The sequence below is a fragment of the Sesamum indicum genome, linkage group LG7 (genome assembly GCF_026168435.1).
Source record: "Sesamum indicum cultivar Baizhima isolate 11 linkage group LG7, ASM2616843v1, whole genome shotgun sequence".
NCBI lineage: Eukaryota > Viridiplantae > Streptophyta > Magnoliopsida > Lamiales > Pedaliaceae > Sesamum > Sesamum indicum.
Window position 1 is genome coordinate 948,185 of NC_142663.1, and position 16,076 is coordinate 964,260.

General features: G+C 39.9%; 1 protein-coding gene across 1 annotated transcript; it reads right to left on the minus strand.

The window, feature by feature from the left end:
- Window positions 1-11,210: 11,210 nt before the first annotated feature.
- Window positions 11,211-15,735, minus strand: LOC105179847 (transposon Ty3-I Gag-Pol polyprotein). The gene is given in 6 exon segments (XM_088882727.1): window positions 11,211-11,214; window positions 11,271-11,405; window positions 11,559-12,326; window positions 12,434-13,079; window positions 13,509-13,761; window positions 14,167-15,735. Coding segments are annotated over 6 exon segments (3,375 nt in total).
- Between the last annotated feature and the right edge of the window lie 341 nt (window positions 15,736-16,076).

Consider the following 16,076-nt stretch of genomic DNA (forward strand, 5'->3'; position numbering starts at 1 on the left):
AAGATTAGCAATATTAGAGGCATCATCAACTTTATGGCATGCTATAAAGTGTGCCATTTTGGAAAACCTGTCTACAACAACAAAAATAGAATCTCTCCCCCTCTTAGACCTAGGTAATCCCAAAACAAAGTCCATTGAAATATCTTCCCAAGGTACACTAGGAATAGGGAGGGGCATGTACAATCCATGGGGATTAAGCTTTGACTTTGCCTTATGACAAACTATGCATTTTCCCACAAACTTTTCAACATCTCTACGCATCTTTGCCCAATAAAAGTGTTCGCTCAAGACTCCCAAAGTTTTAGTAATACCAAAGTGACCCATCAAACCCCCAGAATGTGCTTCCTTTAACAATAATGAACGAATAGAACAATTAGGAACACAAAGCTGGTTGGCTCGAAATAAAAATCCATCATGCAAATAGAATTTCCAAACACTTTACCAAAATCAACATCATTAGCATACAAATCTTTGATGAGCTCAAAACCAAGAATTTTAGCATCCATTATTGAAAGTAAAACATACCTTCTTGAAAGTGCATCAGCAACAATGTTCTCCTTACCTTTCTTGTGCTTGATCACATATGGAAATGACTCAATAAACTCTACCCACTTTGCATGTCGACGGCTAAGCTTGCTTTGACTTTTAATATACTTGAGTGCTTCATGATCAGAATGTATTACAAACTCTTTTGGCCACAAATAATGTTGCCAAGTTTCCAATACTCTAACCAATGCATAAAGCTCCTTGTCATATGTAGGGTAGTTAAGTGTTGGCCCACTTAATTTCTCACTAAAATATGCAACCGGCCTACCTCCTTGCATAAGAACTCCTCCTATGCCAATCCCACTTGCATCACATTCAATTTCAAAAGTCTTACCAAAGTCGGGAAGGGCTAGCAAAGGTGCATGGGTAAGCTTCTCTTTTATAGCTTGAAAGGCTTTCTCTTGTGCGTTTCCCCACTTGAATGGAACATTTTTCTTGGTTAACTCGTTCAATGGGGCTGCCATGGTGCTAAAGTCCTTCACAAATCGCCTATAAAAGCTTGCAAGGCCGTGAAAGCTCCTCACTTCTCCAATAGTGGTGGGGGTTGGCCAATCTTGAATAGCTTTGACCTTTTCTTCGTCAACTGTGTTTCCTTCACTACTTACAACAAAACCAAGGAAAATAACTTTGTTAGTGCAAAAGTCACACTTTTTCAAGTTTCCAAACAACCATTCCTTTCTTAGAACCTCTAGGACTTGTTTTAAATGTGTTACATGCTCTTCCAAAGTCCTACTATAAACAAGGATGTCATCAAAGTACACAACCACAAATTTGCCTATAAATGCACGCAAAACATGATTCATCAATCTCATACATGTACTAGGTGCATTACTAAGTCCAAATGTCATAACTAACCACTCATAAAGCCCATGCTTTGTTTTGAAAGCGGTTTTCCACTCATCTCCTTCTTTTATTCTAATTTGATGATAACCACTTTTTAAATCAATTTTAGAAAAGATAGTTGAACCATTTAACTCATCAAGCATATTGTCTATCCTAGGAATAGGGTGGCGATATCTTATCGTTATGTTGTTAATGGCTCGACAATCGACACACATCCGCCATGTGCCATCCTTCTTAGGTACGAGCAACACCGGAACTGCACAAGGACTAAGGCTCTCCTTCACATAACCTTTGGCCATCCATTCTTGGATTTGCCTTTGAATCTCTTTGGTTTCTTCGGGATTGGTACGATATGCTGGGCGGTTTGGCAAGGATGCTCCCGGAATGAAGTCAATTTGATGTTCTATCCCTCGAATGGGTGGCAAACCTGGTGGCATCTCATCCGGAAAGACATCTTCATAATCCTGCAAAAGAGATGTAACAACACTAGGCAAAGAAGAGGTTAGGTCGTAAGAATTCAACATAGCCTCTTTGTACACAAGTACTATGAGGTTTTGTCGAGAAAACAAAGCTTCCTTGATTTCACTCTTCCTAGCAACTAGTAAACTCTCTTTCTCTTCTTTTTCCCTCTCCTTTTTCTTTCTTCTCGCAACTTTGCTCTCTTTTTCTCCCTCTTTTGAATCTTTCATTCTTTTTTCACTCTCATTTTCACTTTCTTCTTTTCCTTTCTCTTTCCTTTTCTCACACTCTCTTTTCTTTTCTCTCAAGATTTGATCTTGCAAAATTTGTTTTGGTGTCATCGGATTGAGAGTTATTGATTCTTCTCGAAGCACAAAAGAGTAACGATTTTGGAATCCATCATGTGTTACTTGCCTATCAAACTGCCATGGTCTTCCCAACAGTATGTGGCATGCTTTCATTGGTACAACATCACATAAAACCTCATCCTTATATCTTCCAATTGAAAAAAATACCTTTACTTGCTTGGTCACCTTCAGCTCTCCACACTCATTCAACCATTGAAGCTTGTACGGGCGGTGGTGCTTGAAAGTAGGTAGACTTAATTTTTGAACCAATTCAGTACTTGCCACATTGCAACAACTTCCACCATCAATAATCATACTACATACCTTTCTATGAACTTGACAGCGTGTATGGAACAAGTTTTCTCTTTGGCAATTATCTTCCTCCAACATCTGGCCACTAAGGGTTCTTCTAGTAACAAGCAATTCTCCTTCTTCGGCATACTCTCCATCACCATCTTCTTTTGATGATTCCTCTTTGTCGATGATTTCTTCCTCGGTTTCCAACTCTCCATGATTGTTGAAGATCATTGTACGTCGGTTAGGACACTCACTTGCTATGTGTCATTTTCCTTGGCACTTGAAACACTTTATATCACGATTTCTTGAAGAATTGGGTTCAGGCTGTACCTTTTTGGTAGCAACTTTATCATCATGTTTAGGATCTGCCTGCTTGGATCTTGATGTAGTAGGGGTGTCTTTCTTAGGGTTGTTCTTCCATGGACCGAATGCCGACGAGTTAGAAGTCTTCCTCAAATGTCCTCTTCGCTTGAGTTGTTGTTCCACCTTGATGGCTTGGTGTACCATCTCTTCAAGTTCTACATAGTGGTGCATCTCCACAACATCGGCGATTTCCCGATTGAGCCCATGCAAGAAACGAGCCATAGTTGCTTCATTGTCCTCTATAATGTTAGTTCGAATCATGGCAATCTCCATCTCCTTGTAGTACTCATCAACACTTTTAGAACCTTGAGTAAGACGTTGGAGATGGTTGTGAAGCTCACGACGATAATAGGATGGAACGAACCTTCTCCTCATGGTTGCTCTCATCTCTTCCCATGTTGTGATGGGACGTTCACCATTCCTAACCCGTTCCTTTTGCATTTGATCCCACCAAACAAGAGCATAATCAGTAAACTCAAGGGCTGCGAGTTTTACCTTTTTACTCTCCGAGTAGTTGTGGCATGAAAAGATTTGCTCGACACGCATCTCCCACTCTAAATACACTTCGGGATCACTCTTTCCTTTAAATGAAGGAATGGTGACCTTAACTCCTCCTAGGCCACCGTCTTCTTCTCTAGGTCGTCTCGGTCTATCTCTTGGCCGATTCAATCTTCTTGGCCGAATGTCCTCATATTCTTCTCCATCGCTTGGATCCTCCAAATACTCATTATAAATAGGGGGTTGAGGACGTGGATTTACAGCATGTCTTTGATTTGTAGCTCTTGGACCGGCTACTTGATTCTCTACTTGATCCAATCTTTCATGAAGTCCTTCTAGTTTACGGTCAAGCAACTTCTCAAAGTGGCTTACTAAGGCTTGCATATGGAATGCATCGACCCCACCTTGCATCGTTTGTCCCGAGTTGTTGTCATCACTTGCTTGAGCAACTCCTTTATCTCGATTTTCTGTCATTTAGTAAAATATTTTATTTTTTTTTTTGTGTTTTTATAGGAACCTCACCAAATTCTTGCCACACTCTTTTTTTCTCTCTTTATTTTTCTCCTCGTGTTTCACTCCTCACTTAATAGGCTCACACTTTTGGCCCTCAATAATAGTCTCACTTCACTCAACACTCTCTAATCTAAGCTCTTGTGAAACTCAATGCTTTATCTAGTGACTCAAACACAAATGCCAATTCTTTTCTCAACCAAGTATGCGTATGTGGACGCTTTACACTCACCCGTAGCTAGAGAAAGGTCTAAAGCAGTTCGGTATAACTGGGGAAATGAAGACCAATTGGCTTACAAAGATAATAGCCAAGTAAAGTGATGACGATTTTTTTTTTTTGTTTCTATATTTTTTTTTTTGTTGCTCTCCTTTTTTTTTTTGAGATTTTCTTTTTGCTTTTTTTCTTTTGTTTTTTTAAATATAACAATAGGGGGGAGGTACGGAAGATTGTGGTGGTAGATAAAAGATTCAAGGTAAATCAAATGAAATAAAGAAAGCCTACCGTATCAACTTAGGCTCTGATACCACATGATATGGTATTGACCATGGGTGGCCCGATCTTTACGGCGTAGGCTAGAAATGGATAAAGTGGTTCGTGACCTGAGGAATGTAAATAGTCAACCACGTTATATGAACGTGACCTACTACTTAGAACATTCAACCAACCACGAGCACGAGTAAACCAATCCACACAACGACACACTTGGGTCGAGCACGAATTGGAGGCTATGTGAATTTGAATCACCAATCTAATAGACTAGATTGACAAAGCAAAGGTTTCACAAAAGCTAAAACAAGTGTATAACTCTCCAAAGTAAGAGAAACTCAATATTTTATAAACTAGATCAATTCTTGAATATTTCGATCGTATCCCACATGCATGGTTGGTATGTGCCTTTTATAGGCCTAAAACACTTCCAAATTAACCTTTCATATCCCCAAGTGACTCCTTGGTGGACGTACATTCAATACTTGGTCAAAAATAACTAAAAACTATGCATTCTTGGTCATAACCGAGTAAAACCCATGCATGACCATGTGAATCCGAGAATTGGTGTATAAATGCACTTTGAATGTAGTTGAAAGGTCTCTTTTGACCACATGGCTGCACTTGGACGAGTTGGGCTCCTATTGTGGGCTTCCTTGGGCTTGAATTAATGAAATTAAGCTCACATGTTGGGCCTCCGATTGTGACTTGATCCCATTAGCAAGGACTAAGTTGGATTGGGCTTGAATTACTTCTTGCATTCTCTTCAACCTTTCTCTTGTCATTGGCCCACTTCCAATGGTTAAATCTTGGTCCATTGGATCTTGAATTTCTTTTGCTTGTTGGACGCCCTTGATATTCCTATCATCCTCCCCTTCTTGAAAAGGAGTCGTCCTCGACTCTTCATTATCTGCATCATAAAAAGGAGAAAGATCAGAAACATTAAAAGTAGCACTTACTCCATACTGACCAGGTAAATCAAGTTTGTAAGAATTGTCATTAATTCTTTCAAGGACTCGGAATGGTCCATCCCCTCTTGGCATGAGCTTGGACTTCCTTTTGTCGGGAAACCTCTCTTTTCTAAGATGCAACCATACTAAGTCTTCCGGTTCAAAGATAACTCGTTTCCTTCCCTTGTTCGCTCGGTTCATGTACTGTTGAGTCATTCTCTCAATATTACTTTTGACCTTTTCATGGATTTGCTTGACAAATTCAGCACGTTTCTTTCCATCCATATTTACTCTCTCCTGCAAAGGCAAGGGAATTAAATCAATAGGTGCAAGAGGATTAAAACCATAAACAATCTGAAAGGGTGAAAACTTAGTAGTGGAGTGGATAGCCCTATTGTACGCAAACTCGACATGCGGTAGACACTCTTCCCAACTCCTTAAGTTCTTTTTCACAATTGTTCTCAACAATGTCGAAAGTGTCCTATTGACCACCTCAGTTTGCCCATCGGTTTGTGGATGGCAAGCAGTAGAGAAAAGCAACTTAGTTCCAAGCTTGCCCCACAAAGTTTTCCAAAAGTAGCTAAGGAACTTGGCATCTCGATCGGACACTATAGTCCTTGGCATACCATGAAGCCTCACAATTTCCTGAAAGAAAAGATTAGCAATATTAGAGGCATCATCAACTTTATGGCATGCTATAAAGTGTGCCATTTTGGAAAACCTGTCTACAACAACAAAAATAGAATCTCTCCCCCTCTTAGACCTAGGTAATCCCAAAACAAAGTCCATTGAAATATCTTCCCAAGGTACACTAGGAATAGGGAGGGGCATGTACAATCCATGGGGATTAAGCTTTGACTTTGCCTTATGACAAACTATGCATTTTCCCACAAACTTTTCAACATCTCTACGCATCTTTGCCCAATAAAAGTGTTCGCTCAAGACTCCCAAAGTTTTAGTAATACCAAAGTGACCCATCAAACCCCCAGAATGTGCTTCCTTTAACAATAATGAACGAATAGAACAATTAGGAACACAAAGCTGGTTGGCTCGAAATAAAAATCCATCATGCAAATAGAATTTCCAAACACTTTACCAAAATCAACATCATTAGCATACAAATCTTTGATGAGCTCAAAACCAAGAATTTTAGCATCCATTATTGAAAGTAAAACATACCTTCTTGAAAGTGCATCAGCAACAATGTTCTCCTTACCTTTCTTGTGCTTGATCACATATGGAAATGACTCAATAAACTCTACCCACTTTGCATGTCGACGGCTAAGCTTGCTTTGACTTTTAATATACTTGAGTGCTTCATGATCAGAATGTATTACAAACTCTTTTGGCCACAAATAATGTTGCCAAGTTTCCAATACTCTAACCAATGCATAAAGCTCCTTGTCATATGTAGGGTAGTTAAGTGTTGGCCCACTTAATTTCTCACTAAAATATGCAACCGGCCTACCTCCTTGCATAAGAACTCCTCCTATGCCAATCCCACTTGCATCACATTCAATTTCAAAAGTCTTACCAAAGTCGGGAAGGGCTAGCAAAGGTGCATGGGTAAGCTTCTCTTTTATAGCTTGAAAGGCTTTCTCTTGTGCGTTTCCCCACTTGAATGGAACATTTTTCTTGGTTAACTTTTTCAATGGGGCTGCCATGGTGCTAAAGTCCTTCACAAATCGCCTATAAAAGCTTGCAAGGCCGTGAAAGCTCCTCACTTCTCCAATAGTGGTGGGGGTTGGCCAATCTTGAATAGCTTTGACCTTTTCTTCGTCAACTGTGTTTCCTTCACTACTTACAACAAAACCAAGGAAAATAACTTTGTTAGTGCAAAAGTCACACTTTTTCAAGTTTCCAAACAACCATTCCTTTCTTAGAACCTCTAGGACTTGTTTTAAATGTGTTACATGCTCTTCCAAAGTCCTACTATAAACAAGGATGTCATCAAAGTACACAACCACAAATTTGCCTATAAATGCACGCAAAACATGATTCATCAATCTCATACATGTACTAGGTGCATTACTAAGTCCAAATGTCATAACTAACCACTCATAAAGCCCATGCTTTGTTTTGAAAGCGGTTTTCCACTCATCTCCTTCTTTTATTCTAATTTGATGATAACCACTTTTTAAATCAATTTTAGAAAAGATAGTTGAACCATTTAACTCATCAAGCATATCGTCTATCCTAGGAATAGGGTGGCGATATCTTATCGTTATGTTGTTAATGGCTCGACAATCGACACACATCCGCCATGTGCCATCCTTCTTAGGTACGAGCAACACCGGAACTGCACAAGGACTAAGGCTCTCCTTCACATAACCTTTGGCCATCCATTCTTGGATTTGCCTTTGAATCTCTTTGGTTTCTTCGGGATTGGTACGATATGCTGGGCGGTTTGGCAAGGATGCTCCCGGAATGAAGTCAATTTGATGTTCTATCCCTCGAATGGGTGGCAAACCTGGTGGCATCTCATCCGGAAAGACATCTTCATAATCCTGCAAAAGAGATGTAACAACACTAGGCAAAGAAGAGGTTAGGTCGTAAGAATTCAACATAGCCTCTTTGTACACAAGTACTATGAGGTTTTGTCGAGAAAACAAAGCTTCCTTGATTTCACTCTTCCTAGCAACTAGTAAACTCTCTTTCTCTTCTTTTTCCCTCTCCTTTTTCTTTCTTCTCGCAACTTTGCTCTCTTTTTCTCCCTCTTTTGAATCTTTCATTCTTTTTTCACTCTCATTTTCACTTTCTTCTTTTCCTTTCTCTTTCCTTTTCTCACACTCTCTTTTCTTTTCTCTCAAGATTTGATCTTGCAAAATTTGTTTTGGTGTCATCGGATTGAGAGTTATTGATTCTTCTCGAAGCACAAAAGAGTAACGATTTTGGAATCCATCATGTGTTACTTGCCTATCAAACTGCCATGGTCTTCCCAACAGTATGTGGCATGCTTTCATTGGTACAACATCACATAAAACCTCATCCTTATATCTTCCAATTGAAAAAAATACCTTTACTTGCTTGGTCACCTTCAGCTCTCCACACTCATTCAACCATTGAAGCTTGTACGGGCGGTGGTGCTTGAAAGTAGGTAGACTTAATTTTTGAACCAATTCAGTACTTGCCACATTGCAACAACTTCCACCATCAATAATCATACTACATACCTTTCTATGAACTTGACAGCGTGTATGGAACAAGTTTTCTCTTTGGCAATTATCTTCCTCCAACATCTGGCCACTAAGGGTTCTTCTAGTAACAAGCAATTCTCCTTCTTCGGCATACTCTCCATCACCATCTTCTTTTGATGATTCCTCTTTGTCGATGATTTCTTCCTCGGTTTCCAACTCTCCATGATTGTTGAAGATCATTGTACGTCGGTTAGGACACTCACTTGCTATGTGTCATTTTCCTTGGCACTTGAAACACTTTATATCACGATTTCTTGAAGAATTGGGTTCAGGCTGTACCTTTTTGGTAGCAACTTTATCATCATGTTTAGGATCTGCCTGCTTGGATCTTGATGTAGTAGGGGTGTCTTTCTTAGGGTTGTTCTTCCATGGACCGAATGCCGACGAGTTAGAAGTCTTCCTCAAATGTCCTCTTCGCTTGAGTTGTTGTTCCACCTTGATGGCTTGGTGTACCATCTCTTCAAGTTCTACATAGTGGTGCATCTCCACAACATCGGCGATTTCCCGATTGAGCCCATGCAAGAAACGAGCCATAGTTGCTTCATTGTCCTCTATAATGTTAGTTCGAATCATGGCAATCTCCATCTCCTTGTAGTACTCATCAACACTTTTAGAACCTTGAGTAAGACGTTGGAGATGGTTGTGAAGCTCACGACGATAATAGGATGGAACGAACCTTCTCCTCATGGTTGCTCTCATCTCTTCCCATGTTGTGATGGGACGTTCACCATTCCTAACCCGTTCCTTTTGCATTTGATCCCACCAAACAAGAGCATAATCAGTAAACTCAAGGGCTGCGAGTTTTACCTTTTTACTCTCCGAGTAGTTGTGGCATGAAAAGATTTGCTCGACACGCATCTCCCACTCTAAATACACTTCGGGATCACTCTTTCCTTTAAATGAAGGAATGGTGACCTTAACTCCTCCTAGGCCACCGTCTTCTTCTCTAGGTCGTCTCGGTCTATCTCTTGGCCGATTCAATCTTCTTGGCCGAATGTCCTCATATTCTTCTCCATCGCTTGGATCCTCCAAATACTCATTATAAATAGGGGGTTGAGGACGTGGATTTACAGCATGTCTTTGATTTGTAGCTCTTGGACCGGCTACTTGATTCTCTACTTGATCCAATCTTTCATGAAGTCCTTCTAGTTTACGGTCAAGCAACTTCTCAAAGTGGCTTACTAAGGCTTGCATATGGAATGCATCGACCCCACCTTGCATCGTTTGTCCCGAGTTGTTGTCATCACTTGCTTGAGCAACTCCTTTATCTCGATTTTCTGTCATTTAGTAAAATATTTTATTTTTTTTTTTGTGTTTTTATAGGAACCTCACCAAATTCTTGCCACACTCTTTTTTTCTCTCTTTATTTTTCTCCTCGTGTTTCACTCCTCACTTAATAGGCTCACACTTTTGGCCCTCAATAATAGTCTCACTTCACTCAACACTCTCTAATCTAAGCTCTTGTGAAACTCAATGCTTTATCTAGTGACTCAAACACAAATGCCAATTCTTTTCTCAACCAAGTATGCGTATGTGGACGCTTTACACTCACCCGTAGCTAGAGAAAGGTCTAAAGCAGTTCGGTATAACTGGGGAAATGAAGACCAATTGGCTTACAAAGATAATAGCCAAGTAAAGTGATGACGATTTTTTTTTTTTGTTTCTATATTTTTTTTTTTGTTGCTCTCCTTTTTTTTTTTGAGATTTTCTTTTTGCTTTTTTTCTTTTGTTTTTTTAAATATAACAATAGGGGGGAGGTACGGAAGATTGTGGTGGTAGATAAAAGATTCAAGGTAAATCAAATGAAATAAAGAAAGCCTACCGTATCAACTTAGGCTCTGATACCACATGATATGGTATTGACCATGGGTGGCCCGATCTTTACGGCGTAGGCTAGAAATGGATAAAGTGGTTCGTGACCTGAGGAATGTAAATAGTCAACCACGTTATATGAACGTGACCTACTACTTAGAACATTCAACCAACCACGAGCACGAGTAAACCAATCCACACAACGACACACTTGGGTCGAGCACGAATTGGAGGCTATGTGAATTTGAATCACCAATCTAATAGACTAGATTGACAAAGCAAAGGTTTCACAAAAGCTAAAACAAGTGTATAACTCTCCAAAGTAAGAGAAACTCAATATTTTATAAACTAGATCAATTCTTGAATATTTCGATCGTATCCCACATGCATGGTTGGTATGTGCCTTTTATAGGCCTAAAACACTTCCAAATTAACCTTTCATATCCCCAAGTGACTCCTTGGTGGACGTACATTCAATACTTGGTCAAAAATAACTAAAAACTATGCATTCTTGGTCATAACCGAGTAAAACCCATGCATGACCATGTGAATCCGAGAATTGGTGTATAAATGCACTTTGAATGTAGTTGAAAGGTCTCTTTTGACCACATGGCTGCACTTGGACGAGTTGGGCTCCTATTGTGGGCTTCCTTGGGCTTGAATTAATGAAATTAAGCTCACATGTTGGGCCTCCGATTGTGACTTGATCCCATTAGCAAGGACTAAGTTGGATTGGGCTTGAATTACTTCTTGCATTCTCTTCAACCTTTCTCTTGTCATTGGCCCACTTCCAATGGTTAAATCTTGGTCCATTGGATCTTGAATTTCTTTTGCTTGTTGGACGCCCTTGATATTCCTATCATCCTCCCCTTCTTGAAAAGGAGTCGTCCTCGACTCTTCATTATCTGCATCATAAAAAGGAGAAAGATCAGAAACATTAAAAGTAGCACTTACTCCATACTGACCAGGTAAATCAAGTTTGTAAGAATTGTCATTAATTCTTTCAAGGACTCGGAATGGTCCATCCCCTCTTGGCATGAGCTTGGACTTCCTTTTGTCGGGAAACCTCTCTTTTCTAAGATGCAACCATACTAAGTCTTCCGGTTCAAAGATAACTCGTTTCCTTCCCTTGTTCGCTCGGTTCATGTACTGTTGAGTCATTCTCTCAATATTACTTTTGACCTTTTCATGGATTTGCTTGACAAATTCAGCACGTTTCTTTCCATCCATATTTACTCTCTCCTGCAAAGGCAAGGGAATTAAATCAATAGGTGCAAGAGGATTAAAACCATAAACAATCTGAAAGGGTGAAAACTTAGTAGTGGAGTGGATAGCCCTATTGTACGCAAACTCGACATGCGGTAGACACTCTTCCCAACTCCTTAAGTTCTTTTTCACAATTGTTCTCAACAATGTCGAAAGTGTCCTATTGACCACCTCAGTTTGCCCATCGGTTTGTGGATGGCAAGCAGTAGAGAAAAGCAACTTAGTTCCAAGCTTGCCCCACAAAGTTTTCCAAAAGTAGCTAAGGAACTTGGCATCTCGATCGGACACTATAGTCCTTGGCATACCATGAAGCCTCACAATTTCCTGAAAGAAAAGATTAGCAATATTAGAGGCATCATCAACTTTATGGCATGCTATAAAGTGTGCCATTTTGGAAAACCTGTCTACAACAACAAAAATAGAATCTCTCCCCCTCTTAGACCTAGGTAATCCCAAAACAAAGTCCATTGAAATATCTTCCCAAGGTACACTAGGAATAGGGAGGGGCATGTACAATCCATGGGGATTAAGCTTTGACTTTGCCTTATGACAAACTATGCATTTTCCCACAAACTTTTCAACATCTCTACGCATCTTTGCCCAATAAAAGTGTTCGCTCAAGACTCCCAAAGTTTTAGTAATACCAAAGTGACCCATCAAACCCCCAGAATGTGCTTCCTTTAACAATAATGAACGAATAGAACAATTAGGAACACAAAGCTGGTTGGCTCGAAATAAAAATCCATCATGCAAATAGAATTTCCAAACACTTTACCAAAATCAACATCATTAGCATACAAATCTTTGATGAGCTCAAAACCAAGAATTTTAGCATCCATTATTGAAAGTAAAACATACCTTCTTGAAAGTGCATCAGCAACAATGTTCTCCTTACCTTTCTTGTGCTTGATCACATATGGAAATGACTCAATAAACTCTACCCACTTTGCATGTCGACGGCTAAGCTTGCTTTGACTTTTAATATACTTGAGTGCTTCATGATCAGAATGTATTACAAACTCTTTTGGCCACAAATAATGTTGCCAAGTTTCCAATACTCTAACCAATGCATAAAGCTCCTTGTCATATGTAGGGTAGTTAAGTGTTGGCCCACTTAATTTCTCACTAAAATATGCAACCGGCCTACCTCCTTGCATAAGAACTCCTCCTATGCCAATCCCACTTGCATCACATTCAATTTCAAAAGTCTTACCAAAGTCGGGAAGGGCTAGCAAAGGTGCATGGGTAAGCTTCTCTTTTATAGCTTGAAAGGCTTTCTCTTGTGCGTTTCCCCACTTGAATGGAACATTTTTCTTGGTTAACTTTTTCAATGGGGCTGCCATGGTGCTAAAGTCCTTCACAAATCGCCTATAAAAGCTTGCAAGGCCGTGAAAGCTCCTCACTTCTCCAATAGTGGTGGGGGTTGGCCAATCTTGAATAGCTTTGACCTTTTCTTCGTCAACTGTGTTTCCTTCACTACTTACAACAAAACCAAGGAAAATAACTTTGTTAGTGCAAAAGTCACACTTTTTCAAGTTTCCAAACAACCATTCCTTTCTTAGAACCTCTAGGACTTGTTTTAAATGTGTTACATGCTCTTCCAAAGTCCTACTATAAACAAGGATGTCATCAAAGTACACAACCACAAATTTGCCTATAAATGCACGCAAAACATGATTCATCAATCTCATACATGTACTAGGTGCATTACTAAGTCCAAATGTCATAACTAACCACTCATAAAGCCCATGCTTTGTTTTGAAAGCGGTTTTCCACTCATCTCCTTCTTTTATTCTAATTTGATGATAACCACTTTTTAAATCAATTTTAGAAAAGATAGTTGAACCATTTAACTCATCAAGCATATCGTCTATCCTAGGAATAGGGTGGCGATATCTTATCGTTATGTTGTTAATGGCTCGACAATCGACACACATCCGCCATGTGCCATCCTTCTTAGGTACGAGCAACACCGGAACTGCACAAGGACTAAGGCTCTCCTTCACATAACCTTTGGCCATCCATTCTTGGATTTGCCTTTGAATCTCTTTGGTTTCTTCGGGATTGGTACGATATGCTGGGCGGTTTGGCAAGGATGCTCCCGGAATGAAGTCAATTTGATGTTCTATCCCTCGAATGGGTGGCAAACCTGGTGGCATCTCATCCGGAAAGACATCTTCATAATCCTGCAAAAGAGATGTAACAACACTAGGCAAAGAAGAGGTTAGGTCGTAAGAATTCAACATAGCCTCTTTGTACACAAGTACTATGAGGTTTTGTCGAGAAAACAAAGCTTCCTTGATTTCACTCTTCCTAGCAACTAGTAAACTCTCTTTCTCTTCTTTTTCCCTCTCCTTTTTCTTTCTTCTCGCAACTTTGCTCTCTTTTTCTCCCTCTTTTGAATCTTTCATTCTTTTTTCACTCTCATTTTCACTTTCTTCTTTTCCTTTCTCTTTCCTTTTCTCACACTCTCTTTTCTTTTCTCTCAAGATTTGATCTTGCAAAATTTGTTTTGGTGTCATCGGATTGAGAGTTATTGATTCTTCTCGAAGCACAAAAGAGTAACGATTTTGGAATCCATCATGTGTTACTTGCCTATCAAACTGCCATGGTCTTCCCAACAGTATGTGGCATGCTTTCATTGGTACAACATCACATAAAACCTCATCCTTATATCTTCCAATTGAAAAAAATACCTTTACTTGCTTGGTCACCTTCAGCTCTCCACACTCATTCAACCATTGAAGCTTGTACGGGCGGTGGTGCTTGAAAGTAGGTAGACTTAATTTTTGAACCAATTCAGTACTTGCCACATTGCAACAACTTCCACCATCAATAATCATACTACATACCTTTCTATGAACTTGACAGCGTGTATGGAACAAGTTTTCTCTTTGGCAATTATCTTCCTCCAACATCTGGCCACTAAGGGTTCTTCTAGTAACAAGCAATTCTCCTTCTTCGGCATACTCTCCATCACCATCTTCTTTTGATGATTCCTCTTTGTCGATGATTTCTTCCTCGGTTTCCAACTCTCCATGATTGTTGAAGATCATTGTACGTCGGTTAGGACACTCACTTGCTATGTGTCATTTTCCTTGGCACTTGAAACACTTTATATCACGATTTCTTGAAGAATTGGGCTCAGGCTGTACCTTTTTGGTAGCAACTTTGTCATCATGTTTAGGATCTGCCTGCTTGAATCTTGATGTAGTAGGGGTGTCTTTCTTAGGGTTGTTCTTCCATGGACCGAATGCCGACGAGTTAGAAGTCTTCCTCAAATGTCCTCTTCGCTTGAGTTGTTGTTCCACCTTGATGGCTTGGTGTACCATCTCTTCAAGTTCTACATAGTGGTGCATCTCCACAACATCGGCGATTTCCCGATTGAGCCCATGCAAGAAACGAGCCATAGTTGCTTCATTGTCCTCTATAATGTTAGTTCGAATCATGGCAATCTCCATCTCCTTGTAGTACTCATCAACACTTTTAGAACCTTGAGTAAGACGTTGAAGATGGTTGTGAAGCTCACGACGATAATAGGATTGAACGAACCTTCTCCTCATGGTTGCTCTCATCTCTTCCCATGTTGTGATGGGACGTTCACCATTCCTAACCCGTTCCTTTTTCATTTGATCCCACCAAACAAGAGCATAATCAGTAAACTCAAGGGCTGCGAGTTTTACCTTTTTACTCTCCGAGTAGTTGTGGCATGAAAAGATTTGCTCGACACGCATCTCCCACTCTAAATACACTTCGGGATCACTCTTTCCTTTAAATGAAGGAATGGTGACCTTAACTCCTCCTAGGCCACCGTCTTCTTCTCTAGGTCGTCTCGGTCTATCTCTTGGCCGATTCAATCTTCTTGGCCGAATGTCCTCATATTCTTCTCCATCGCTTGGATCCTCCAAATACTCATTATAAATAGGGGGTTGAGGACGTGGATTTACAGCATGTCTTTGATTTGTAGCTCTTGGACCGGCTACTTGATTCTCTACTTGATCCAATCTTTCATGAAGTCCTTCTAGTTTACGGTCAAGCAACTTCTCAAAGTGGCTTACTAAGGCTTGCATATGGAATGCATCGACCCCACCTTGCATCGTTTGTCCCGAGTTGTTGTCATCACTTGCTTGAGCAAATCCTTTATCTCGATTTTCTGTCATTTAGTAAAATATTTTTTTTTTTTTTTTGTGTTTTTATAGGAACCTCACCAAATTCTTGCCACACTCTTTTTTTCTCTCTTTATTTTTCCCCTCGTGTTTCACTCCTCACTTAATAGGCTCACACTTTTGGCCCTCAATAATTGTCTCACTTCACTCAACACTCTCTAATCTAAGCTCTTGTGAAACTCAATGCTTTATCTAGTGACTCAAACACAAATGCCAATTCTTTTCTCAACCAAGTATGCGTATGTGGACGCTTTACACTCACCCGTAGCTAGAGAAAGGTCTAAAGAAGTTCGGTATAACTGGGGAAATGAAGACCAATTGGCTTACAAAGATAA